The 25514-nt window shown below is 43.7% G+C and overlaps 1 protein-coding gene and 2 pseudogenes across 1 annotated transcript; all 3 read left to right on the top strand.

Annotated features, from left to right (window-relative positions):
* Positions 1 to 9293: 9293 nt before the first annotated feature.
* On the top strand, positions 9294 to 10254 carry LOC147320279 (olfactory receptor 8G17-like; annotated as a pseudogene).
* Positions 10255 to 15780: 5526 nt separating this feature from the next.
* Positions 15781 to 16800, top strand: LOC147320278 (olfactory receptor 8G17-like). Its single transcript, XM_086307434.1, has one exon. The coding sequence runs from the start codon at positions 15852 to 15854 to the stop codon at positions 16794 to 16796; it is 945 nt and encodes a 314-aa protein (XP_086163560.1). The 5' UTR covers positions 15781 to 15851; the 3' UTR covers positions 16797 to 16800.
* A 7246-nt stretch (positions 16801 to 24046) lies between these two features.
* Positions 24047 to 25007, top strand: LOC147320277 (olfactory receptor 8G17-like; annotated as a pseudogene).
* Positions 25008 to 25514: the final 507 nt, after the last annotated feature.

Raw genomic sequence — 25514 nt, 5'->3', positions numbered from 1 at the left:
AATGTGTTTCTGTTTGTTTTTATAGAAATTCAACATCTAAAGGGAGATCATCTCTGACAGCTATTTTAATCATAATTAGATGGAAGTTAATGTTTTTACTGCTGTAAGAAACGAATGTATAAAACTTTAGTCAGCATTTCAAAATGTGTGTATGTTTGTGTAAAATAAAAGCTTAAGCCAATCTGTGGTTTTGTCTCATTCATGAAGTTTAATTTACATTAGATGACGTTAAAGACAAAAGCAAATGTTCGCTATCTGCTGGTAAGCCTTTGTTAAACACAGACACAAGGACTGTGCAGTTTTATTGGAGCTAAATACATAATTAGTATTTAAGAAGAACATAATGGTATGAAACCAGCAATAACACCCGGTTATACCGATGTAATGAATCAGAGTAATGGCCAAGAGAATACCTTTGCATGGAAGTAATTTTTAGTATTCTTACTTATACCGTAGCTTTCATTTAAAACCAAAAAAGACAATCTCTGGACTTAAATCTGATTGAGATGTTTATATGAACTTAAACAGGCCGTTTAAAATACAGCTGAATTAAAACAATACTCCAAATCCCTCACATTTATGACACATGCACACTAGCCAATTTTGTTCTTACTACTGTGCATATGTTGGCAAATCAGACTGGAACAGTGAATTTGGAACAGTTCACAAAATCAGCACATATCACCATTTTGGTTCAGTATTGTATATGTAAGAAACTGAACCTAAACTGAAAGAATAATAATAAGTGTGTGAATGTGAGAGTGAATGAATAGTGGAAATTAGTCGAATTGTAAAGCGCTTTGGGTGCCCTGAAAAGTGCTATATAAAACCAATCCATTATAATAAGGCAATTTGGCATTAGGCATGTCATTGTGATAATCTTAAGTGAGATTCTTGTACAGTAAAATTTGAGTTGTTGATTTCCAAATGCATTTCATTTGTGAGGTAAAAAAAAACCCCATTAAGATTGTTTTCTTTAAATTCATAAAGTTACTGCATAAAGTACATCAATAGTTACTCATTCTCTCATGTTAACTAAAAGGAAAATGTTTTTAAAGAGTATGATTTTTATGCTAAAATACAATGACCTTGCCATCTGTCAGACCTTTCGTGCATGTTCAGAACACAAAGGGTATAAAGTTCAGTCTTTTTTTTTTTAGTCTTGGTCTGCTTCACCTTCTTCACTTTGGGGCCTAGTTGTCTGTGACAAAAAGAAATTACAAACAGAGATTAACAATAACCCAGTTATTTATAATACAATAAGGTTTTGGAGGGAAATGCACAAAAGGTTGGGCAGAGAAGATTTTTTTGACTCCTTTATTGAGAAACAAAGACTTTGTTCTAGGAATGTCTCGCAGTCTGTTTGATATGTGGCATAACAACAGGCTAAGGGCGATTTGTATTTAAACAACGCACTGATGAACTTTCAGCAACTGGATTCAAATTTTAATATTCCTAGAGAAAAATTTTTTGGGCTTCCTCCATGTTTGTCATTTTGTTGATTCTGAAATTTCACAATCTGCAGAAACAGCTATATATGAAGATTTGGAGACTTTTCTTATTAAACAAAAAGACAGAACTCATTTTATTTCTGCCTTTTTGTCACAGCTCGGGGCAGCAGCCATGTGAAGAGTGGAAGGAGGACTCAAACGCAGCACTATTTCAGACGTGAAGGGTGATTTATTGACAATACTGAACATAAAGTGGAGATGGCAAACAGAACTAAGGACGAACTAAACTGGGAGAAACTACACAAAGGAGTGGCAAACCTGAAAAACCTGGCAAAACACAGGTGGAGAAGCAGCCACAGGTGGAGAAGCAGCCACAGGTGGAGAAGCAGCCACAGGAGGCCGGACGGGCTCCTCGGGCCCCCCAGCCGACGTGGCAGCCGGTGTGGCATGAGGCCGGACGGGCTCCTCGGGCCCCCCAGCTAGCGAAGCAGGAGGCTGGACGGGCTCCTCGGGCCCCCCAGCAGGCGAAACAGGAGGCTGGACGGGCTCCTCGGGCCCCCCAGCAAAAACAGCCGCAGAACCAGCGGGCACCGGGGCCCCCGGCACACACAAAACAAAACTAGGAGGCACGTGGGCCTCTGGCACACATGAAACAAAACTAGGAGGCACGTGGGCCTCTGGCACACATGAAACAAAACTAGGAGGCACGTGGGCCTTTGGCACACATGAAACAAAACTAGGAGGCACGCGGGCCTCCGGCACGCATGTAAAAGAACCAGTAGGCACGTGGGCCTCTGGCACGCATGAAAAAAAACCAGTAGGCACGTGGGCCTCTGGCACACACGAAACAAAACCAGTAGGCACGTGGGCCTCTGGCACACACGAAACAAAACCAGTAGGCACGTGGGCCTCTGGCACACATACAGAGGGCTGCAGCTGCGCAGAGCACTGACCCTGCTCAGGCAGTGACAGCCCGGTGCAGTTCACAGCTGGCATCTTGGCCTCCAGGGGTCCAGAGTAAGCTGAGGGCAGTAACCCAGCCTCTGGGGAAGCCCCGGAGTGAGCAATAGTCTCTATTGTTGCCAGCTTTTGAGGAACAGGTCCGTTGTAAAACAGTTCATCTCCCTGCTTAGAAACAGCGGTGGAAAAACAGTGTGAATATTGTGACTCAGCCATTAACTGAACTACGGGTTGTGGTGATGCACTTAAACCCCCGCGGAGCCATCATTTTACCCCCGCGGAGCCATCATTTTGCGTTTCTACCTTTAAAAGCCGGAGAGCAGTCAAATGCTGGAGGAAGCTAAATTGGCTAGTCATTCATATGTATATTAGGCTGTTACCTAGGAATTCTAGAGGGAGGGGAGTGGGGGGGGGGGGGGGGGGGGGTGTGATTGAGGGGGTGGGGGAGCTGCTAAAAGCTGTGAACTTCCCTTTTGTGTTTCATCTTGATGCATTCTCAATCATCCAGGGAAATAAATCTCCAAAAGTCACCAACTTGGAGTGTTTCAGTTTGCCATCTTAGGGAGAAATCAACACACATGGGTGTATGTCCTTTGTTGCTGAGATTTATTGATAAAAACAGTACAAAAAACCAACCATTTGTACACATATTTACAAATAATAATAAAAAGCGAGTGAGTACATTACAACATTTTCAGCAATCACTCACAATCCTGGCACTGCCATGGTATCTGTAGTCTGCATTTACCACATGTGTATCTGTAGCAGTGAACACATCGCACAGTGGCCTGATTTTTCTTGCATTTGTGTTTGACCTGACACGTGGCTCTTTTTCTAGGGCTAGGTGTGGAGGGTTGTGCCCGAAGCAACTGTTCTTTTCTTGCCTTCTTCGCAGCTACATGAGAGCGAGCCAACTCTGTTGCAAGCGCCACCAGGAAGTCCACCCGTCTTTCCTTCGTCCCGGTGCATGCTTGATACAGCACATGTGCATTCAGTGCTGCCATGTCAATCATGTTATAAAACACGGCGACTGGCCAGCGCCGTGTTCCTTTGCGGACAGTGTACTCCCGAACCATCTGGTCCATCACATCCACGCCACACTTTGTTTTGTTGTAAAGGGTGACAGTGTTTGGCTTCCTTTTGGTAGTGTTATCAGTCTGAACCACGCTGTGCATGCTGCTAAGAATATAGACTGTCTTCTTCCGTTTGGCCGCATACGCCGTCAGCGTGGCAGCAGAGGTTGAAAACACCTAAGAAATAAGATAAATTGTTATTTCCATAGCCCTTTTACACACAATGAAACACATAAACATAGAACCACAAAAGACCTGCAACATACCTGAGTGGTGAACTCATTGCGATCTGTCTGTCTAGTGGATTGAGGAATTTCCCTGCGAATCCTGTTGACTGTGCCGAGGATGGTGGTTTTCCGTCTAAGAAGTTTTTGCGCAAGTGAAAGCGATGTGAAAAAATTGTCCGTGGTAACATTTCTGCCCTTGTCTAGGAATGGTTCCATCAGCCTCATTACTACATTTTCAGAAAGTCTCTCCCCAGTGGGACGATTGGGGTCCTTGCCAAGATATGGGAAGACATTGCAAATGTACTTGGATTTTAGGTCGCAAGCCACCCAAAACTTGATCCCAAACTTGTCAGGTTTACTTGCAATATACTGCAGGAAACAGCACCGAGTCTTTGATGGGAAAAGCTGTTCATCAACGGTGATATGTAGACCAGGGTTGTAGCACGTGATGCAGTTGGTGACAAATGATCCCCACAGACTGGAAATTGCAGCGAACTTGTCAGTCTTTGCTCGATCACAGCGGGTGGACTTGTCATCAAAGCGTAGGTGTTGCATGATGTCTTGGAAGCGGTTTCGTGCCATAGTTCCAATTATCTGTGGGTTTCCCAGGTTTGCTGACCAGCAGTCATTTACAGATGGAACCCTGTAAACCCCCCGCAAGATGACAATTGCGATAAATGCCATTAGTTCAAGGAGGTCCATGAACCAATGAACATGCTCCGTTTGCTGTGCATGTTGAATAGTCCATTCTTGAATGCTACGAAGCATGTCAAGAGTGATGAAACACAGGAAGCTCTGAAGGCGACTCGAGATACTTCTCCTGGCCTTAGCCGTTGGCTCTCCATCTGCAGCGTACGCTTCTATTGGGGTGAAAGGGAGACGGGTCCCCACATGTTCTTCACGCCACACTGTGCCATCTTTCGCTGTCTCAGTCCCCAAACAAGCTCTCTTTTTCGGTGGAGAAGCAGTCTCCTCATCTGCAGTGTGAACAAATTCAAATTGTGAGCAATGGGAAGGTCAAACAAAATCACAAATGCATGCATAGATACTAATTATAATTCCAGTATCTCTTCCTCTGTATCAGAATAATGTCTGAAATATCTTACTTACTAACTACATCCACTTACTTGTTTGAAATGAAAAAGGAAATAACATGAAATGAAACTAACCGGAAGACTGATCAGACAGCTCTGAGTCCGAATCCGGCTGAACTTCTAGGTCTTCTCCATCCGAGTCACAAGGGTCGACTTCCCTCAGGATCATTTCCAAGGCCTGCTGAGTGGTGAGTCTTCTCTGCATTTTCTTTCCTTGGAGAGGAGGTCCGTACACCACAGAATTCTTCAGGGCAATGAAGGATTAGGCTAAGTGCAGTGAGATTGTATCATATATATACCCATATATCAGACCACTGGTACAATAAAAGCATAATCGCTTGCAGTGTCGCTAAGCGGGGTGTGACGGGTTGCCACAATGGACGGGTCTGATTGATGCCACAATGGACGACTGATCAATGGTCCATTGTGGCATCAATCAGACCACTGGTATAATAAAAGCATAATCACAACTGATAAGTTCGCTGCAATTTCCAGTGTGTGGGGATCATTTGTCACCAACTATGGTGGACTTGCATTTGTGTTTGACCTGACAGTCAAACACAAATGCAAGAACAATCATGCCACTGTGCGATGTGTTCACTGCTACAGATACACATGTGGTAAATGCAGACTACACATACCATGGCAGTGCCAGGATTGTGAGTGATTGCTGAAAATGTTGTAATGTACTCACTCGCTTTTTATTATTATTTGTAAATATGTGTACAAATGGTTGGTTTTTTGTACTGTTTTTATCAATAAATCTCAGCAACAAAGGGCATACACCCATGTGTGTTGATTTCTCCCTAAGATGGCAAACTGAAACACTCCAAGTTGGTGACTTTTGGAGATTTATTTCCCTGGATGATTGAGAATGCATCAAGATGAAACACAAAAGGGAAGTTCACAGCTTTTAGCAGCTCCCCCACCCCCTCAATCACTCACCCCCACTCCCCTCCCTCCAGAATTCCCAGGTAAACAATCAGAAGAGTCTGTTCAGTGACAGGTTGCTTCTCCCCAAGACAAGAACTAACAGACTTAAAAACTCCTTTGTCCCACACGCCATCAAACTGTTTAACTCCTCTCTGGAGGGGAGAGGGAGGGGAAACAGGAGAACAAAGGAGGGGGGAACAACTAAGCTGTAGTGCCTCTTCACCTCACTGTACAATACCTTGTGCAATACTTTTTGTAAATAGTCAACAGTGCAATAGACTCAATACTTGAAATGTGCAATTCACTTGTATTTTTATTTTTTATTCCTATTTATTCTATTTATCCCCTTTGTATATTTTATTTATATTTGTCTCTGTATTTATGTGTGTGTGTGTGTGTGTGTGTGTGTGTGTGTGTGTGTATATATATATATAACAATTCTGTAACTGTAACTTCGGTCGTTGCTGTGCTTTTTGGAAGTCGAATTTCCCAGAGGAACCCACCCGAGGGATTAATAAAGTTCTATCTTATCTTATCTTATCTTATCTTAATATACATATGAATGACTAGCCAATTTAGCTTCCACTTCCACCATTTGACTGCTCTCCGGGTTTTATAGGTAGAAAGGTAGAAGCCTGGGGATGCTAGTGAACTACGGGTTGCGGTGATGCAAGCGGTGGTGGTGGCTGAGTGGCTAACTGGAGCGGCGGCAGAACAGGTAATTGTGTCCTTGGGGAGGCTAGCGGTTGAGCTACAGACTGGGAGGCTTGTGGCTGGACACAGAACTGAGCCGGAGAATGGCGATAAAGTCCTGGCTCAGAAGGGGCGGCAGAGAAACAGTCTCTCGGTTTCACAGAGGGTTTGTACACGCCCACTTGCGAAGGATCTGTTACCACGAAGGTAGGTAAGCGACCCGTACAGTCTCCCATCCCGCTCTGAATAGCCCCAGAAAACAAAGTCCCGGAATCTGGGGAAGCCAATGCATCCCGCTCACTCACCGCCTCGGGGTGCTCGAAAGTAAATGCAGACGGGGGGTGAAGTCCAAGGTCCAAAAGGAGAAACTCCCGCTCCCACGAACAGAGCGAGTCCAGAAGCCATGGGAGACCGGTCACCAGACGCTGTAGCCGCCTCTCTATAGCGCGCTGGGACGTGCCACCCGGGCTTTCCAGCCACAGGTCGATCAGCTCCTGTGTGGCATCGATGAGCGTCTCCCGTAGCTCCCTGGACGGATTAAGCGCTGCTGGGTCCATCTTGTGGTCGCGTCGTACTGTCACGGCTCGGGGCAGCAGCCGTGTGAAGAGTGGAAGGAGGACTCAAACGCAACACTATTTCAGACGTGAAGGGTGATTTATTGACAATACTGAACATAAAGTGGAGATGGCAAACAGAACTAAGGACGAACTAAACTGGGAGAAACTACACAAAGGAGTGGCAAACCTGAACATGAAGGGAGAACAGCAGGGAGAGCACGCAGGGAAATTCACCGGGTATGAACACAGACGACGCGACGAGGAACAGAGGCAAACACACACTATAAATACACAGAGAGACACTGGGAAATCACACACAGGTGGGAGACACAGCTGGACCTGATTAACCTGACGAGACAGGGGAACACTAACACCAGGGACCAATAGAGGGAGCACAAACCCAAAACCCAGTATCTAAAATCCCAAAACACAAACCATCCCAAAACAGCCCAAGAATAATAAAGAGAATAATAACAATAAGGAACACAAACACAAAGTCACTGAGTCATGGCCGCAGGACCATGACACTTTTATTCTTTACTATATACTCATAGTAGCAGCACATTGAGTGCTATTCATAAATGGGAGAGAGATCTTAATAATCAATATGTGGAGGAGGAGTGGAAACATAGCTAGATCTACTTTTACTTGCAACTGTTTGCAAGATACCCAATAAAAAAATTCGACACCGCCTAACTCCTAATGCCTGCATAAGATTACACCTGATGTGTCTGTATCAAATGTCAAAAAGAAACTTGTACCTTTTTCCATTACTTTTGGCAATGCAAACTAATTAAAAGATTTTGGAGTTCTATATCTCAAGATCTGAGTAATATCTTTAAGATTTGGATCCAAAAGAACCCTGGATATTTTATTCTTGGTTTACCTTCAAAATAATTAACATTAACTTACTCACAGCGTAAATTATGTGATAAAATATTGCTGTTAGCTCGGAAATGTTTTCTTATTCTTAACTGGGTTAACTTCCTAAGACCTGAACTCTTCCACGGCATGCATTTTTAATTTCTCTTTGATATTTGGGCTGATTGGAACCCAATGAATGTAAAAACAAAGAATTACTGTTTTTTTTTTTTACCCGATTTTTGTTTCTAAGAAAAATGAGAGCCACATATGAAGAAATTTGTTTTAAATTTTGATAAAACAGAGGCAGTGTAATGTTATCGTAAGTGGATATCAGTCCCTTGTGGAGCTAAATTTAGTATTTTGGTCTAGACCAGTGTTGGTCAAGTTACTTGAAAAAAGTAATCAGTAACGAATTACTGATTACTTCCCCAAAAAAGTAATCCCGTTACCTTACTGATTACTTATTTTCAAAAGTAATTAATTAGTTAGTTACTTAGTTACTTTTTAAAAACACGATTTACAACCTGAAGAGGTGATAAAGCGATAGATCTTTCAGCCCAATTCTACTTTTTCTGCATAATCCATCATACAAAATGTAATCAAATGGAAAAGTCTCTTTTTAAAACTTGTTTTATTAGTTTTAATCTTTTAACTTTATGCATCAAGCAAAAATTTAATTATATGCATCATTCTCTGACTTGAATAAATTAGTTTAAGATTTAAACCTATTTTCTGCACATTCCAGCACATAAAATAAAATTTGTTTTGTGTTTACACTCAGTCTTTCAAATAGATGCAAGTAAAACACAGCAGAAAATAAATAAAGTCAAAGACTAAGCGGTCCTTTTGCTCTATTTTCACCTGTAAAGCAGGACTGCAGTAGGCGGAGGTTTACCTTGGTGCAGGTGTGCCGCGGTCAGTGGAAGAATCCGCGAGTTTCTCTGTGAGTTTCCCATTACGTCGTAGCTACTCGGTGCTTGCTTGGAAGTTTAGGGGTTTTTTCGCTGTAAAAAGTTTTCTTCCCACGCACGATGGACGCTAATGTTTTTGTCACTTTTTATGGAATTAAACTCAAAGTAAGGTCAGTACTTCCACGCTTTAAACGCTGCACGCTCATACACAATCGATATGTGATCCATTGTTGATCTGCACACAGGTGTTGTCAGAACGGCGCACTCGCTTACGCCACTGTCGTGAGACATTCTCGCAAAAAAAATCACGGTTTTAGTAACGCAGTAACGCAGCGTTCCTAGGGGAAAGTAACAGTAATCTAATTACCGTTTTTGCAATAGTAATCCCTTACTTTACTCGTTACTTGAAAAAAGTAATCAGATTACAGTAACGCGTTACCAGTAAAGCGTTACTAGTAAAGCGTTACTGCCCATCTCTGGTCTAGACAACCCAAAATGTGATTTTAGATAGTTACTGGATTGCTTTTGAAATGCCTTTGAAATTGTCTTGTTCTTTCAGGTCCATGCAAAATACAAACAACATCTTCACAATACAGCTGGAGGGTTTAAATGTCCCACAGGAAGCCACATATGCTATGTTTCTTTTTCTTTTTTCTCCTACTTGTTTCTAATTGTTGCAAATGTGGGCATTGCTGTTTTGGTTTTTGTTGACAAGAGTCTTCACCAGCCCATGTATATCCTTTTTTGTAATCTGTCCATTAATGATTTATTTGGAAACTCTATCATGATCCCTCGTTTGCTTGTAGACATGTTGAGGCCTCCGTCTGAGCGCCTCATCAGTTATTATGAATGTGTGGTCCAAGCTTTCACCACACAAATGTTTAGTACCACAGCTCACACAGTGCTTATGATAATGGCCTTTGACAGATATGTAGCCATCTGTAATCCTCTGCGTTATGCTGCAGTAATGACAAATAAGATGTTGATGAAGCTGACAGTTTCTGCCTGGGGGGTGGCCTTTGTTTTGGTTGGGATTCTGCTTGGTCTGACCTTGAGACCGGGCCGATGCAGAACTCTGATCAAAAGCCCCTATTGTGACAATGCTGCACTGTTTAACCTGTCCTGTGAGGATGTGTTCATTAACAATGTCTATGGCCTCACTTTCACTGTGCTTTTGTTCACAGGTTCTATCGGTAGCATGGTTCTTACCTATACTAAGATTACTGTGGTGTGTCTAACCACTAAGAACAAGTCCTTGAACAATAAAGCCTTGAAGACCTGCAGCACTCACCTGGTTGTATATCTGATTTTTTTGTTCAGTGGTATGTCCATAATCACTCTGCATCGCTTTCCTGAGTACTAAGGGAGCAGAAAAATTGTTGCTGTCCTGTATCACATCATCCCTGGAAGCCTCAATCCCATCATTTATGGTATGCAATCCAAAGAGATATATCAAATGTTAAGTTAAAGAAGGTTTTGCCATTATATTAAAGACAATTTTCAGGGTTATTTGAACAGTTTGAAGTGACATATTAATGTTTTTTAAACTGACAGTGTGCAGAGATTGTAACCTGATTTTAACCAGGGCGCCACGATCTTCAGTAAGTTGGACTTGCGCAACGCCTACCATCTGGTGAGAATCCGTGAAGGGGATGAGTGGAAAACGGCCTTCAATACTCACCTGGGCCATTTCGAGTACCTTGTGATGCCGTTCGGCCTGACCAACGCCCCAGCCGTGTTCCAGGCTCTTGTTAATGATGTTCTCAGAGACTTTATTAACCGATGTGCTTTTGTCTACTTAGATGAGATTCTCGTCTTCTCCAAATCTAAAGCGGAACATAAGGTCCATGTAAGGCAGATCCTGCAGTGTCTACTGGAAAATAGGCTCTTTGTTAAAGGAGAGAAATGCGACTTCCACATGGATTCAGTGGCATTTGTGGGCTACATCATCACCAGAGGGGATTTGAAACCTGACCCGGCAAAAGTTCAGGCAGTGTTGGACTGGCCCAAACCACCCGATCGCCGGCAGCTTCAGCGCCTTCTGGGGTTTGTTAACTTCTACAGACGTTTCATCGGGGATTTTAGTAAAGTTGCTCTGCCTCTCACTAGGTTAACGTCACCCAAGGTGCCATTCCAATGGGACCGGCTGGCTCAGGAAGTCTTCTCTTGCCTCAAGGAACAGTTCGCCACCGCCCCAATCCTTCGCCAGCCAGACCTCTCCCTGAAGTTCATCGTGGAGGTGGATGCATCAGAGACTGGAGTAGGGGCCGTGCTCTCTCAACAGTTCGAGGGCAAGCTCCACCCCTGTGCCTTTTTCTCTCGTCGTCTTTCCCTAGCCGAGAAGAATTATGACATCGGAGACTGCGAACTTCTGGCCGTGAAGCTGGCTCTGGAGCAGTGGAGACACTGGCTGGAGGGGGCCACACAGCCGTTTATTGTATGGACTGAATACATCCGCTCGGCGAAATGGCTCAACTCATGGCAGGCCAGGTGGGCTTTGTTTTTCACCCGGTTTAATTTCACCATCACTTACAGGCCAGGCTCCCGAAACGTTAAACCAGACGCTCTTTCCTGGCAATTCGCTCCAGTCGGAGAGAAGTCTGACCCTGGATCTGTTCTGCCTGCTTCCTGTATTATTGGAGCCGTTACGTGGGAGATCGAAGAGCTCGTCCGGGAGGCACAAGAAACCGACCCTGATCCTGGCACGGGCCCCCCTGATCGACTCTTCGTTCCGGCGGCTGTCCGGTCCCGAGTGCTCCAGTGGGCTCACACAGCCCGTTTTTCCTGCCATCCAGGAGTTAACCGCACCACTGCATTCCTGCGCAGGTATTTCTGGTGGCCCGCCCTCATTAACCCTTATGAGCCGGTCGGAGCGGGCACGCTCTGTTTTGCATAACTATTTTTAAATCCTGGTAGCTCTGCAACCACGTAAGCTAGCGCAATAATTTTTTTTTGCATATGAAACCGGAGGAGTTGTACTTACATCTTATGCCATCAGCTTGTCCTATGTCACAGTTTCCTTCCACATATAGCTTTGCAAAAACTGCATAAAAAGCGCTTGCAGCAACAAAAACATAATATTCCAGAAACACGCTTTTGCCGATCCTTCCAGCTGTTCATAACACTTCCTACGTTGGAATAGACGTCAGCGCGAACTTTTGCATGTCCGCCATTACCTGCCCGAAACCGGAAGTGACGTCATTTTCGCGGAAATGTAGTTTGTTTTTACCATCAGGGACTCAGGGCCTATACTGGTGTTTTTAAAAGTTATATTTGACTTTGTGACTTTCTGTGTCTTTTCTGGGATGCTTAGGACTCATATTGCACTGCTGGAAATAGTTTTTGCAAATTTGCAGTATAATATTTATTTTAGTTTTTCCTGCAGTATATAAAAATTGGTGTATTTCAAAAATAAAACTATGAAGACACTCAAAATAAATTTCCTGTGGTAGGAAACTATTTTGTGCAACTTTTTTGTATTTACAGTTTTGAGGGATAAGCCTCTTAAATTTCTCTAACTAGAAATATATGTTAAAAAAGCAAAAACGATTTTCAATTTTTTTGTAGTTTATTGCACTTTTTTGCAATTTATGTAATTACTATGCACTTAATGAATACATATCATTAAAATCTGGGCTATAATTGTTGTATTGATGTATAGCAACTTGAAATGCTCCCAAAAATGGCACTACAGCATGTAAAAATATAATATAAGCTCTGGTGGACTTGGTTCTATGGTAGGTCTTAAAGGGTTAAAGACTCACGGGAGTACGTAACCGCCTGCACCACTTGTGCTCAAAATAAGCACTCCAATCAACACCCGTCTGGACGTCTGCAGCCACTCTCCACACCCAGCCGACCCTGGTCCCACATCTCTCTGGATTTCGTCACTGGTCTGCCACCATCTGCAGGTAACACTACAATATTGACCATTGTTGACCGTTTCTCCAAAGCTGCCCATTTCATTGCGCTTCCTAAGCTCCCTACAGCCTTGGAGACTGCCCGACTCCTCACCACACATGTTTTGCGGCTCCATGGCATCCCTGAGGACATTGTCTCGGACGGGGCCCTCAGTTCGCGTCATGGGTGTGGAAGGAGTTCTGCTCTGCCATAGGAGCCAAGGTCAGCCTCTCCTCTGGCTTCCATCCTTCCGCCATGGATGGAGTATGCTCACAACAGTCACACATCCTCTGCTACCGGCGTGTCACCCTTCAAGGCGTCTCTGGGATACCAACCCATGGTTCCCATGGTTGAAGGTGAGCATACTGTTCCATCTGTCCGACATCACCTCCGCATGTGTCGCAGGGCCTGGCGGGCCACTCAGGCGGCTTTACTCCGGATGAAGGAACGCAATAAAGCACTCGCGGATCGCCACCGGACAGCCGCCCCTGAATATGTGGTGGGGCAGAAGGTATGGCTCTCCACTCGATTCATGCCCTTACGTGCCGAATCTAAAAAACTCTCCCCCAACTTCATCGGCCCATTTGAAATCAGTGCTATAATCAACCCTGCATCCGTCTGATTGGCACTGCCACGCAATATGCATGTTCATGATGTATTCCATGTCTCTCAGGTCAAGCCAGTGGTCTCCAGCCCGGTATGCCCTCATTGCAGGCCCCCGCCGCCCCCCCGGCTCGTGGATGGCCAGCTGGTTTACACCGTCTCGTGCATCATGGACTCCCGGCGCCGGGGTCGGGGATTTCAGTACCTGGTTGACTGGGAGGGCTACGGGCTAGAGGAACGTTCCTGGGTGCCCCGGTCGGCTATCGTGGATAGGGGTCTGCTCCGGGACTTCCACCGCCTGCACCCGGGTAAGCCTGGTGGGTCGCCGGGAGGCTCCCGTTGAGGGGGGGGGGGGGGGTACTGTCATGGTCCCTGTGCCTCCCTGGCCAGCCCAGTGTGGCCACAAGTTTTTGTTGTTTTTCTCTCTCTCCCTCTCTCTCTCCTACCTGTCTGCCTGGGCGGAGCTCTGATTGGGCTCCTGCCCTTGGCCCACGCACCTGCAGCTGATCTCGAGTGAATTGCAGTTGATCCCTGGCTCTTCTTAAGGCTGGGGCTCTGAGCTATTCGTTGCTGGAATATTGAGTAACCCTCATCAGTATTGCCTGGCTTCATTGTGAATCAGTTGTTCCCGTGCTTGCCGCCGACTTACCCTCGTCTATGTTTATAGGTTTATTTGGACCCGCCCGTTTTGACTCCGTGAGTGTGAGTGGGTTGCTCGTGTGAGGAGTGTTTGGACAAGGAGCGGAGCAAGTGTGAAGAAGTGTGTTTCCCCGGCCTATTTATCCCCGGGACCCTGGTGTTTCTCTCCACCCCCCATTCATGTGTACATAGCGCACTGGAGTTATTAATAAAGTGTTGTTGAAACATGATACCTCAGTCTGTGCCTGAGTCCGTCCACCACCGTGACAAACCTGGCTTAATAAATGAGATCTTTGCCAACTCGATCCGTTGTCAGTATTACAAATTTACTTCTCCAATTCTATTAATATGAATTAAAGTCATTACATTTCTGTCAGTACCAGATTGCTAAAATAAAAGGGAGTAATGCAACACTGCTGAAACTGCTTCTGAAGCACTGCTTTTTGCACTCTATATGCTAGGGGTGCAACGATACTCGTATCGATATTGAACCATTCGATACAGTGCTTTCGGTTCGGTACGCATATGTATCGAACAATACAAAATTTTTAATTTATTTTATCAACTTTCCTTCTGACGATGCTGTCTGTGTTGAGCGCTCAGTGGATCTGCGCTCGACAGTGCAGCCTAGGCGGAGTAGTCGAACGCAGATTCACTGAGCGCAGGGCAAGCTAACGAGACAAAAGTTAAGCTCTCGTTGCAACATGGCAAATTGAACCTCCCCCACCCTCATTCTGGCGTTTGGAACTATTTTGGTTTCCATGTGACGGTATGACCCTGAAGGTAAGCGCGTCATGGACTAAAGTAAAACAGTATGTCGGATGTGCCACGTAATGCTCAATTACATGGGTGGGAACTAGTGCGTTAGCGCAGTTAGCTCGTTAACGTGTTGGCCGTCCAGCCCCATGCACGGGGCGATCCGTGTTAGCTTGTTAACGGAGATTTGCCGTGTTGTGGCGTTAACGTCATTTCAGATTAACGCTGACAGCTCTAGTGGGAACACAACGAATTTGACTGCACATTTACTCCGACAGCATCCTAGTGCAAAGACAAGTGGAAGCAGACAAAAACAACAAGCAGGCTACAAACTTTACCCGAGTCGTTTAGACAGCCGTTAGCACATGATTCTCCTTATGGGCACCTGATATGTTTAACATTCTGCTGAGAGTATAGCCCAGAAGAAGCGTATAGTATAGCTTTTATTTTGGAAAGAGACATTTCTCTGTAATAAACTCTTTTCCAAAGATGAGTGATTCCTCCATCAGATAGATTTATTATTTTGTTACTTTGTTTTTTCAGCAACATTAAATTTAAAAACTGTACTTTTGAGTTAAAATATATATTTATAATTTTAATAAATGACAAATTAAAAAGGCATGAACATTTTTTTTGTGTCGAAAAAACATCGAACCGTGACACCAAAGTATTGAACCAAACCGAACCGTGAATTTTGTGTATCGTTGCACCCCTACTATCTGCGTGTATTATAAGGAAAAGATGGAAAGAAATTCCTTGTCAAAATAAAAGATATCTGAATGAATTGAAATGGTAAAATGCTTGTTCCTACTAATTTGGTCATTTGTGGGTGTTGTGTGTTTTCTCTTGGAGGATTATTTGGTAAGGGCCCTGATAACAAAGGAATTGCCTTGAGTTTTCACGAACAAAGCACCTTTGATCTTATTATCATTGCAATTACATCATTCAAAATCTGAGGCAATGTGGACACCCTCTGGGAGTCTGTGCCTATAAGACAGCGGAGAACAGTGACAAACAAGCTGTGCGTTGATGTATTAGTCTACCAACAGCTTTACATCAGCTTTTCTATAACTCAGCCTCATTGTTTTCACTACTATAAAGTTCCTCCTGTAACTTTTATTGTTTCTGATAAGATCATATGGACTTACTATCTCATAAGATCTGTAAGTGTAAAATAACGTTCTTTCAGGATGATGGAGAACTACACCTACAACAGCTACATCCTCCAGTTAGAGGGCTTAAACACTTCAAAGGATTCTCTCTACCCCGCCTTTCTTTTCTTGTTTTTCTCCTACCTGTTTATAATGATTATAAATGTGGGCATTACTATTTTGATTGTCATGAACAAGAATCTTCACCAGCCCATGTATCTCCTTTTTTGCAACTTGCCATTGAATGATATTCTTGTAAACTCTATCGTGGTGCCCCGTTTGCTTATAGACCTTATGAGACCTCCATCTGAGCGCCTCATTAGTTATAATCAGTGTGTTGTTCAGGCCTACATTGCGCACTTGGTTGGAACCACAAGTCACACTGTTCTCATGATTATGGCCTATGACAGATATGTGGCCATTTGTAATCCTTTTCACTATGTTTCCATAATGACCAACAAAATGATGATCAAGCTGACAGTTTGTGCCTGGGGAGTGGCCTTTGTTTTGGTCGGGATTCTTCTAGGTCTGACCACACGACTGAGTCGATGCAGGACTTTGATCACAAACCCCTACTGTGACAATGCCTCATTGTTTAAACTTTCCTGTGAAAGTGTGGTCATTAACAACATCTATGGTATCACTTTCACTGTGGCTCTTTATGTGGGCTCTATAGGGGCAATAGTTCTTTCCTATACAAGCATTGCAGTGGTTTGTCTGACCAGTAAGAACAAGTCTTTGAACAGTAAAGCGTTGAAGACCTGCAGCACTCATCTGGTTGTTTATCTGATTTTGACACTTAGTGGAATGGCACTTATTACTCTGCATCGCTTCCCTCAGTACTCAGAGTACAGAAAAATCTCTGCTCTTCTGTGTTATATGGTTCCAGGCAGTCTGAACCCCATTATTTATGGTGTGCAGTCCAAAGACCTACAAAAAGCCCTTTTGAAGTTTTGTGTATCCAAGAAGGTTTTGGCATCATAAACAGAATGTGTTTCTGTTTGTTTTTATAGAAATTCAACATCTAAAGGGAGATCATCTCTGACAGCTATTTTAATCATAATTAGATGGAAGTTAATGTTTTTGCTGCTGTAAGAAACTAATGTATAAAACTTTAGTCAGCATTTCAAAATGTGTGTATGTTTGTGTAAAATAAAAGCTTAAGCCAATCTGTGGTTTTGTCTCATTCATGAAGTTTAATTTACATTAGATGACGTTAAAGACAAAAGCAAATGTTCGCTATCTGCTGGTAAGCCTTTGTTAAACACAGACACAAGGACTGTGCAGTTTTATTGGAGCTAAATACATAATTAGTATTTAAGAAGAACATAATGGTATGAAACCAGCAATAACACCCGGTTATACCGATGTAATGAATCAGAGTAATGGCCAAGAGAATACCTTTGCATGGGAGTAATTTTTAGTATTCTTACTTATACCATAGCTTTCATTTAAAACCAAAAAAGACAATCTCTGGACTAGGGATGGGTACCGGTGTCCGGTGCCATGATGGCACCGGTTCTGACATAAACGGTAGTAACCAGACCGAAAAGCAGCGCACATTTCGGTGCTTTATTTCGGTGCTTTTTTTTCCTGAGCTGTGATACACTTCTAGACAATCATTTTACGTTTCCGAGGATAGTAGGCGGGGCCAGGTACGTACGTTCTTTTATGCAGAGCTACAGATTAAAAATGCCCAAGGCGAAGCGGTCAAAAGTCTGGCTGTACTTCACAGCAAAAGATGCAAACTCAGCAGCCTGCAACAAGTGCTTTAAGCTGATACTGTCAAAGGAGGTAACTCCTCAAATCCGATGAAACACCTAGCGACGCATAGCGTTTTTTTCTCTCCAAAAACCAAGAAATGCGCTGTATTTGATAGCTTGCTGCGAGATCTCACACCGAGCGCATCTACTGCGGTGTGGTGCCTGTTATCGGACCCGGAGTTAGCAACATACCTAAAAACACGAAGAGGAGAGTCCTGGCCCCTAGCCCTGCCAGTGTAGCAGAAATGATGACGGATGATGATGGCAGCAGCAGCAGCAGCCGTTCTTCTCTGCGTGAGTAATTTACGTTGAGTAGGCTAACCACGTTATTAAATTAATGCATGTAAGGTGAACTAGCAAATATCATCATATCTACATGCGGCTGTCTTCTTGTTTGATGGCAGCTACTCCCTTCACCCTGGCCAAAAAGGCTAAAATGACCAAAGAAAAAGAGGGAAACAGCTGAACATGAGAGGTTTTTGGACAAAGTTTGTGTTTTTTCCATTGTTTATGCACTGCTTCCAGCCAAGAGTGATACCATATATGCCCTATAGCTGCAGAAAAGGCTAACATTGTTATCTTTTTACAAAAACCAAATCAAATCAAATCACTTTTATTGTCACATCACATGTGCAGGTACATTGGTACAGCACATGTGAGTGAAATTCTTGTGTGCGAGCTTCACAAGCAACAGAGTTGTGCAAAATACAATAATGTAAACAAGCAAAATACAAGAATGGCTACATCTGAAACTAATAAATATATGTACAATATATAATAGTATATGCATTTCTGGATGTGTATAGTAAATATTTTCCTACGTGTGTGTGTGTGTGTGTACACATATTTTACAAATTAAATAGAGTAAACAATAAATAAAATATATAAAATATACAGAGTTGAGACATGTGCAAAACAGTGGCATTACTGTACAGTATGGAGTGCATAATGTTAAAGTTCCAGTAGTGAAGCTGAGGTGTCTATGACGTGTTCAGCAGTCTGATGGCCTGGTGAACCAGCTGAACATGAGAGGTTTTTGGACCAATTTTGTGTTCTCCATTCTTTAAGCACCGGTTCGAGCACCGTTTAAGCACCGGCACCGTTTCAAAAGTACCGATTTGGCACCGGTATCGGATAAAACCTAAACGATACCCATCCCTACTCTGGACTTATATCTGATTGAGATGTTTATATGAACTTAAACAGGCCGCTTAAAATACAGCTGAATTAAAACAATACTCCAAATCCCTCACATTTATGACACATGCACACTAGCCAATTTTGTTCTTACTACTGTGCATATGTTGGCAAATCAGACTGGAACAGTGAATTAGGAACAGTTCACAAAATCAGCACATATCACCATTTTGGTTCAGTATTGTATATGTAAGAAACTGAACCTAAACTGAAAGAATAATAATAAGTGTGTGAATGCGAGAGTGAATGAATAGTGGAAATTAGTCGAATTGTAAAGCGCTTTGGGTGCCCTGAAAAGTGTTATATAAAACCAATCCATTATAATAAGGCAATTTGGCATTAGGCATGTCATTGTGATAATCTTAAGTGAGATTCTTGTACAGTAAAATTTGAGTTGTTGATTTCCAAATGCATTTCATTTGTGAGGTAAAAAAACCCCATTAAGATTGTTTTCTTTAAATTCATAAAGTTACTGCATAAAGTACATCAATAGTTACTCATTCTCTCATGTTAACTAAAAGGAAAATGTTTTTAAAGAGTATGATTTTTATGCTAAAATACAATGACCCTGCCATCTGTCAGACCTTTCGTGCATGTTCAGAACACAAGGGGTATAAAGTTCAGTCTTTTTTTTTTGACTCTTGGTCTGCTTCACCTTCTTCACTTTGGGGCCTAGTTGTCTGTGACAAAAAGAAATTACAAACAGAGATTAACAATAACCCAGTTATTTATAATACAATAAGGTTTTGGAGGGAAATGCACAAAAGGTTGGGCAGAGATTTTTTTGACTCCTTTATTGAGAAACAAAGACTTTGTTCTAGGAATGTCTCGCAGTCTGTTTGATATGTGGCATAACAACATGCTAAGGGTGATTTGTATTTAAACAACACACTGATGAACTTTCAGCAACTGGATTCAAATTTTAATATTCCTAGAGACAATTTTTTTGGGCTTTCTCCATGTTTGTCATTTTGTTAATTCTGAAATTTCACAATCTGCAGAAACAGCTATATATGAAGATTTGGAGACTTTTCTTATTAAACAAAAAGACAGAACTCATTTTATTTCTGCCTTTTATTCTTTACTTTATACTCATAGTAGCAGCACATTGAGTGCTATTCATAAATGGGAGAGAGATCTTAATAATCAATATGTGGAGGAGGAGTGGAAACATAGCTAGATCTACTTTTACTTGCAACTGTTTGCAAGATACCCAATAAAAAAATTTGACACCGCCTAACTCCTAATGCCTGCATAAGATTACACCTGATGTGTCTGTATCAAATCAAATTCAAATTTTATTTGTCACGTACACAGTCATACACAGTACGATATGTAGTGAAATGCTTGGACAACTGCTCGTGACCTAAAGAGAACAAAAAAGGAAAAGGCTATGAATAAGATAGGAAATAAATATGAAAAATTAAAAAGGGTAAATTTAACTAGGAAGGAATAAAATATAAATTAAGGTTAAAAATGAAATAACTGTACAACACAAATTAGAATGAAGGGTAAATTTAACTGGGAAGAATAAGATAAAGATAAATATATAAATTAAAGTTGAAAATAAAATAACTGTACAACAAAATACACAATATAGAACTATATAAGAATGTATGAAGAAATATAAATATAAATAAATATATACACAATAACAGCAGCTGTACAAGTATTAACCGGAAATGAAGAATATAGTGACCAGTGTTGTGCAAAACCAAAGTCCAGAAAGTCCAGTGTGTGTGTAAGAACCATATGTGTGGGTCAGTACTGTGTGGTGGTGTGATTGAGAGACCGTATCGCCTGCGGGAAGAAGCTCCTCCTCAGTCTCTCTGTGTTGGTCTTCAGGGAGCGGAATCGCTTTCCTGACCTCAACAGAGAGAACAGTCTGTTGTTGGGATGGCTGAGGTCCTTCACGATCTTCCTGGCCTTGGTCCAGCACCGCCTGCTGTAGATTGAGTGCAGGTCAGGGAGCTCGGAGCGGATGGTGCGCTCAGCTGACCGCACAACCCTCTGTAGAGCTCGTCTGTCCTGCATGGTGCTGTTCCCGAACCAGGTTAAGATGTTTCCCGCCAGGATGCTCTCTATGGTGCACGAGTAAAAGTTCCTGAGCACCTTGGAGGGCAGTTGGAAGTCTCTCAAGCGTCTGAGGTGGTAGAGACGCTGTCAGGCCTTTTTCACCACGGTGTTGATGTGACAGGACCATGACAGGTCCTGCGTGATGTGAACTCCGAGGTATTTGAAGCTGTCCACTCTCTCCACTGGGCACTCGTTGATGACGGGGGTCTGGTAGTTCCTCTCCTGCTTAGTGCTGAAGTCCACTATCAGCTCCTTTGTCTTACTGACGTTTAGAAGGAGGTTGTTCCTCTGGCACCAGTTCTCCAGATTCCTAATCTCCTTCAGGTAGGCCGTCTCGTTGTTATCAGAGATCAGGCCCACCACGACGGTGTCGTCAGCAAACTTGATGATGGTGGTGGAGCTGGTAGTGGCCACACAGTCATATGTGTACAAAGAGTACAGCAGGGGGCTCAGAACACACCCCTGGGGGGCTCCAGTGCTGAGAGTGGTGGAGGCTGAGACATGTCCGCCCATCCTTACTGCCTGTGGTCTGCCAGTTAGGAAGTTGGAGATCCACTGACACATAGATGAGCTGAGTCCCAGATGCTCCAGCTTGGTGGTGAGTGTGGAGGGAATTATGGTGTTAAATGCAGAGCTGTAGTCTATGAAGAGCATTTTAACATAATTCCCCCTTCTAGTGTCCAAGTGAGTGAGTGATGTGTGGAGGAGATGAGAGATGGCATCGTCTGTGGAACGATTTGGATGGTAAGCGAACTGTAGTGGGTCCAGTGTGTCTGGTAGTGAAGAAATGATGAAGTCTCTGACCAGGCGTTCAAAGCACTTCATCACTACTGAGGTGAGGGCTACAGGGCGATAGTCATTGAGAGAAGCAGGGTGGGGTTTCTTCGGGACAGGAACAATGATGGACTCTTTGAAGCATGTGGGGATCACCGACTGAGATAACGAGATGTTGAATATCTCAGTGAACACAGGAGCTAGCTGGTATGCGCAGTCTCTGAGGATACGACCTGGGATGCCGTCTGGTCCTGCTGCTTTCCTGGTGTTCACTCTCTTGAAGGCTCTCCTTACTTCATGCTCGGAGATGACGAGCACGTTTCCGGTGCTGGCAGTATCTTCCTGTCTGCAGCCGTTAGCGCCGCTAACACTAGCATTGTTGGAGACCTTAGCTGCAGCCTCGAAGCGAGCATAGAAAGTGTTCAGCTCGTCTGCCAGAGTCACGGCCGCGTTCGTCATACCGGTTGTTGGTGCTTTATAGTCCGTTATTGTCCTTAGTCCCCGCCACAGGCTCCTAGAGTCACTCTGTTGGAGTTGTGACTCTAGTTTCCTCCCGTAGCGCTGCTTCGCCTTTTTCACCGCCCTCCGCACGTTATATGACGCGGCTTTGTACGGGTCCATGTCCCCCGTCATGAGTCCCGTGTTGTAGGCAGCGGTGCGGGATCTCAGAGCGTCGCGGATGGTTTTATCCACCCACGGCTTCTGGTTGGGAAACGTTGTGATAGTCTTTGTCTCCACGGTATCATCCGCTAGTTTCCCGATGAATCCCACAACCGCTTCCGTAAACACGTTGACGTCATCGTCGGAGCTGTTTCTGAACATGCCCCAGTCTGCGTCATCGAGTGCGTCCTGTAACGCGGCCACCGATTGATCCGTCCAGCGCGCGACCTTCCTCTGAACCGGAACTTCCTGTTTCAGCCTTTGTTTGTATTTTGGCATGAGGAAGATGGCGGCGTGATCAGATTTGCCAAACGGGGGGCGGGATTGTGCCTTGTAGCCGTCCTTGACCGTAGTGTAGCAGTGGTCCAGTGTCCTGGTGGGGCAGGTGATGTGTTGATAAAAGTTCGGCGCTGCGCGTTTGAGGTTGGCGCTATTAAAGTCCCCCGTCACAATAAGCGCAGCGTCCCGGTGTTGTGTCTGGTGCTGTGTGAGTGCCTCATGCAGCTCGCATAAGGCGGTGACCGTGTCCGCTTGTGGTGGAATATAAACGGCACTTACAATGACCGATGTAAATTCCCGAGGTAGATAAAAAGGACGACACATGATGGACAGTAGTTCCAGATTTGGTGTGCAGGAGCGTGTGAGAGGAACAACGTTCGCACTGTTGCACCAGTTGTTGTTCACCATTAAACACACGCCGCCTCCCCTTGACTTCCCCGAGTCCCGTGTCCTGTCCATGCGGTGAACCGAGAAGAACTCGGCCGGCTGGATGGCGTGGTCCGGCACCGCTGGGTTCAGCCATGTCTCGGTGAAGCAGAGGAGATTGCAGTCCCGAATGTCTCTCTGGAACTTTATCCTGGCCCTGAGGTCGTCAAGCTTGTTCTCCAGTGACTGGACGTTGGCGAGCAGGATGCTAGGCAGAGGTGTGCGGTGTGCACGAGCTCTCAGCCTGTTCCTGACGCCGGCTCGCTTCCCTCTAGGCCGCCGCCGCTTCCCTTTGTTCTCCCTCGAGATCTCACTCGGCCAGCTCGGATCCGGAGTTAAAAACTTCGAATTGTGAGTACATTGTATACCAATAGAAACAAGAGTGTCACTGTCATACCTAATGTACCCAATGGTGATGATTTTGCCGATTTAGAAACGCTGAAAACTAACTTAAAAAGCAAAGACAAAGAAAAAGTGGTCGGAGCAGTCGTGACGGCAGCCGACCTCACCGGCGCCATTAAATGTCAAAAAGAAACTTGTACCTTTTCCCATTACTTTTGGCAATGCAAACTAATTAAAAGATTTTGGAGTTCTATATCTCAAGATCTGAGTAATATCTTTAAGAATTGGATCCAAAAGGACCCTGGATATTTTATTCTTGGTTTACCTTCAAAAGAATTAACATTAACTTACTCACAGCGTAAATTATGTGATAAAATATTGTTGTTAGCTCAGAAATGTTTTCTTATTCTTAACTGGGTTAACTTCCTAAGACCTGAACTCTTCCACGGCATGCATTTTTAATTTCTCTTTGATATTTGGGCTGATTGGAACCCAATGAATGTAAAAACAAAGAATTACTGTTTTGTTTTTTTACCCGATTTTAGTTTCTAAGAAAAATGAGAGCCACATATGAAGAAATTCGTTTTAAATTTTGATAAAACAGAGGCAGTGTAATGTTCTCGTAAGTGGATATCAGTCCCTTGTGGAGCTAAAATTAGTATTTTGGTCTAGACAACCCAAAATGTGATTTTAGATGGTGACTGGATTGCTTTTGAAATGCCTTTGAAATTGTCTTGTTCTTTCAGGTCCATGCAAAATAAAAACAACATCTTCACAATACAGCTGGAGGGTTTAAATGTCCCACAGGAAGCCACATATGCTGTGTTTCTTTTTCTTTTTTCTCCTACTTGTTTCTAATTGTTGCAAATGTGGGCATTGCTGTTTTGGTTTTTGTTGACAAGAGTCTTCACCAGCCCATGTATATCCTTTTTTGTAATCTGTCCATTAATGATTTATTTGGAAACTCTATCACGATCCCTCGTTTGCTTGTAGACATGTTGAGGCCTCCGTCTGAGCGCCTCATCAGTTATTATGAATGTGTGGTCCAAGCTTTCACCACACATATGTTTAGTACCACAGCTCACACAGTGCTTATGATAATGGCCTTTGACAGATATGTAGCGATCTGTAATCCTCTGCGTTATGCTGCAGTAATGACAAATAAGATGTTGATGAAGCTGACAGTTTTTGCCTGGGGGGTGGCCTTTGTTTTGGTTGGGATTCTGCTTGGTCTGACCTTGAGACCGGGCCGATGCAGAACTCTGATCAAAAGCCCCTATTGTGACAATGCTGCACTGTTTAACCTGTCCTGTGAGGATGTGTTCATTAACAATGTCTATGGCCTCACTTTCACTGTGCTTTTGTTCACAGGTTCTATCGGTAGCATGGTTCTTACCTATACTAAGATTACTGTGGTGTGTCTAACCACTAAGAACAAGTCCTTGAACAATAAAGCCTTGAAGACCTGCAGCACTCACCTGGTTGTATATCTGATTTTTTTGTTCAGTGGTATGTCCATAATCACTCTGCATCGCTTTCCTGAGTACTCAGGGAGCAGAAAAATTGTTGCTGTCCTGTATCACATCATCCCTGGAAGCCTCAATCCCATCATTTATGGTATGCAATCCAAAGAGATATATCAAATGTTAAGTTAAAGAAGGTTTTGCCATTATATTAAAGACAATTTTCAGGGTTATTTGAACAGTTTGAAGTGACATATTAATGTTTTTTAAACTGACAGTGTGCAGAGATTGTAACCTGATTGTAACCAGGGCGCCACGATCTTCAGTAAGTTGGACTTGCGCAACGCCTACCATCTGGTGAGAATCCGTGAAGGGGATGAGTGGAAAACGGCCTTCAATACTCACCTGGGCCATTTCGAGTACCTTGTGATGCCGTTCGGCCTGACCGATGTGCTTTTGTCTACTTAGAAGAGATTCTCGTCTTCTCCAAATCTAAAGCGGAACATGAGGTCCATGTAAGGCAGATCCTGCAGCGCCTACTGGAAAATAGGCTCTTTGTTAAAGGAGAGAAATGCGACTTCCACATGGATTCAGTGGCATTTGTGGGCTACATCATCACCAGAAGGGATTTGAAACCTGACCCGGCAAACGTTCAGGCAGTGTTGGACTGGCCCAAACCACCCGATCGCCGGCAGCTTCAGCGCCTTCTGGGGTTTGCTAAC

The sequence above is a fragment of the Aulonocara sp. 'chitande type north' Nkhata Bay genome, linkage group LG10 (genome assembly GCF_057382095.1).
Source record: "Aulonocara sp. 'chitande type north' Nkhata Bay isolate Kocher_YH1m ecotype deep benthic linkage group LG10, A_spYH_male_GT1.1, whole genome shotgun sequence".
NCBI lineage: Eukaryota > Metazoa > Chordata > Actinopteri > Cichliformes > Cichlidae > Aulonocara > Aulonocara sp. 'chitande type north' Nkhata Bay.
The sequence above is the reverse complement of the archived record's forward strand: the minus strand, read 5'-3'. Positions and strand labels throughout refer to the sequence as shown.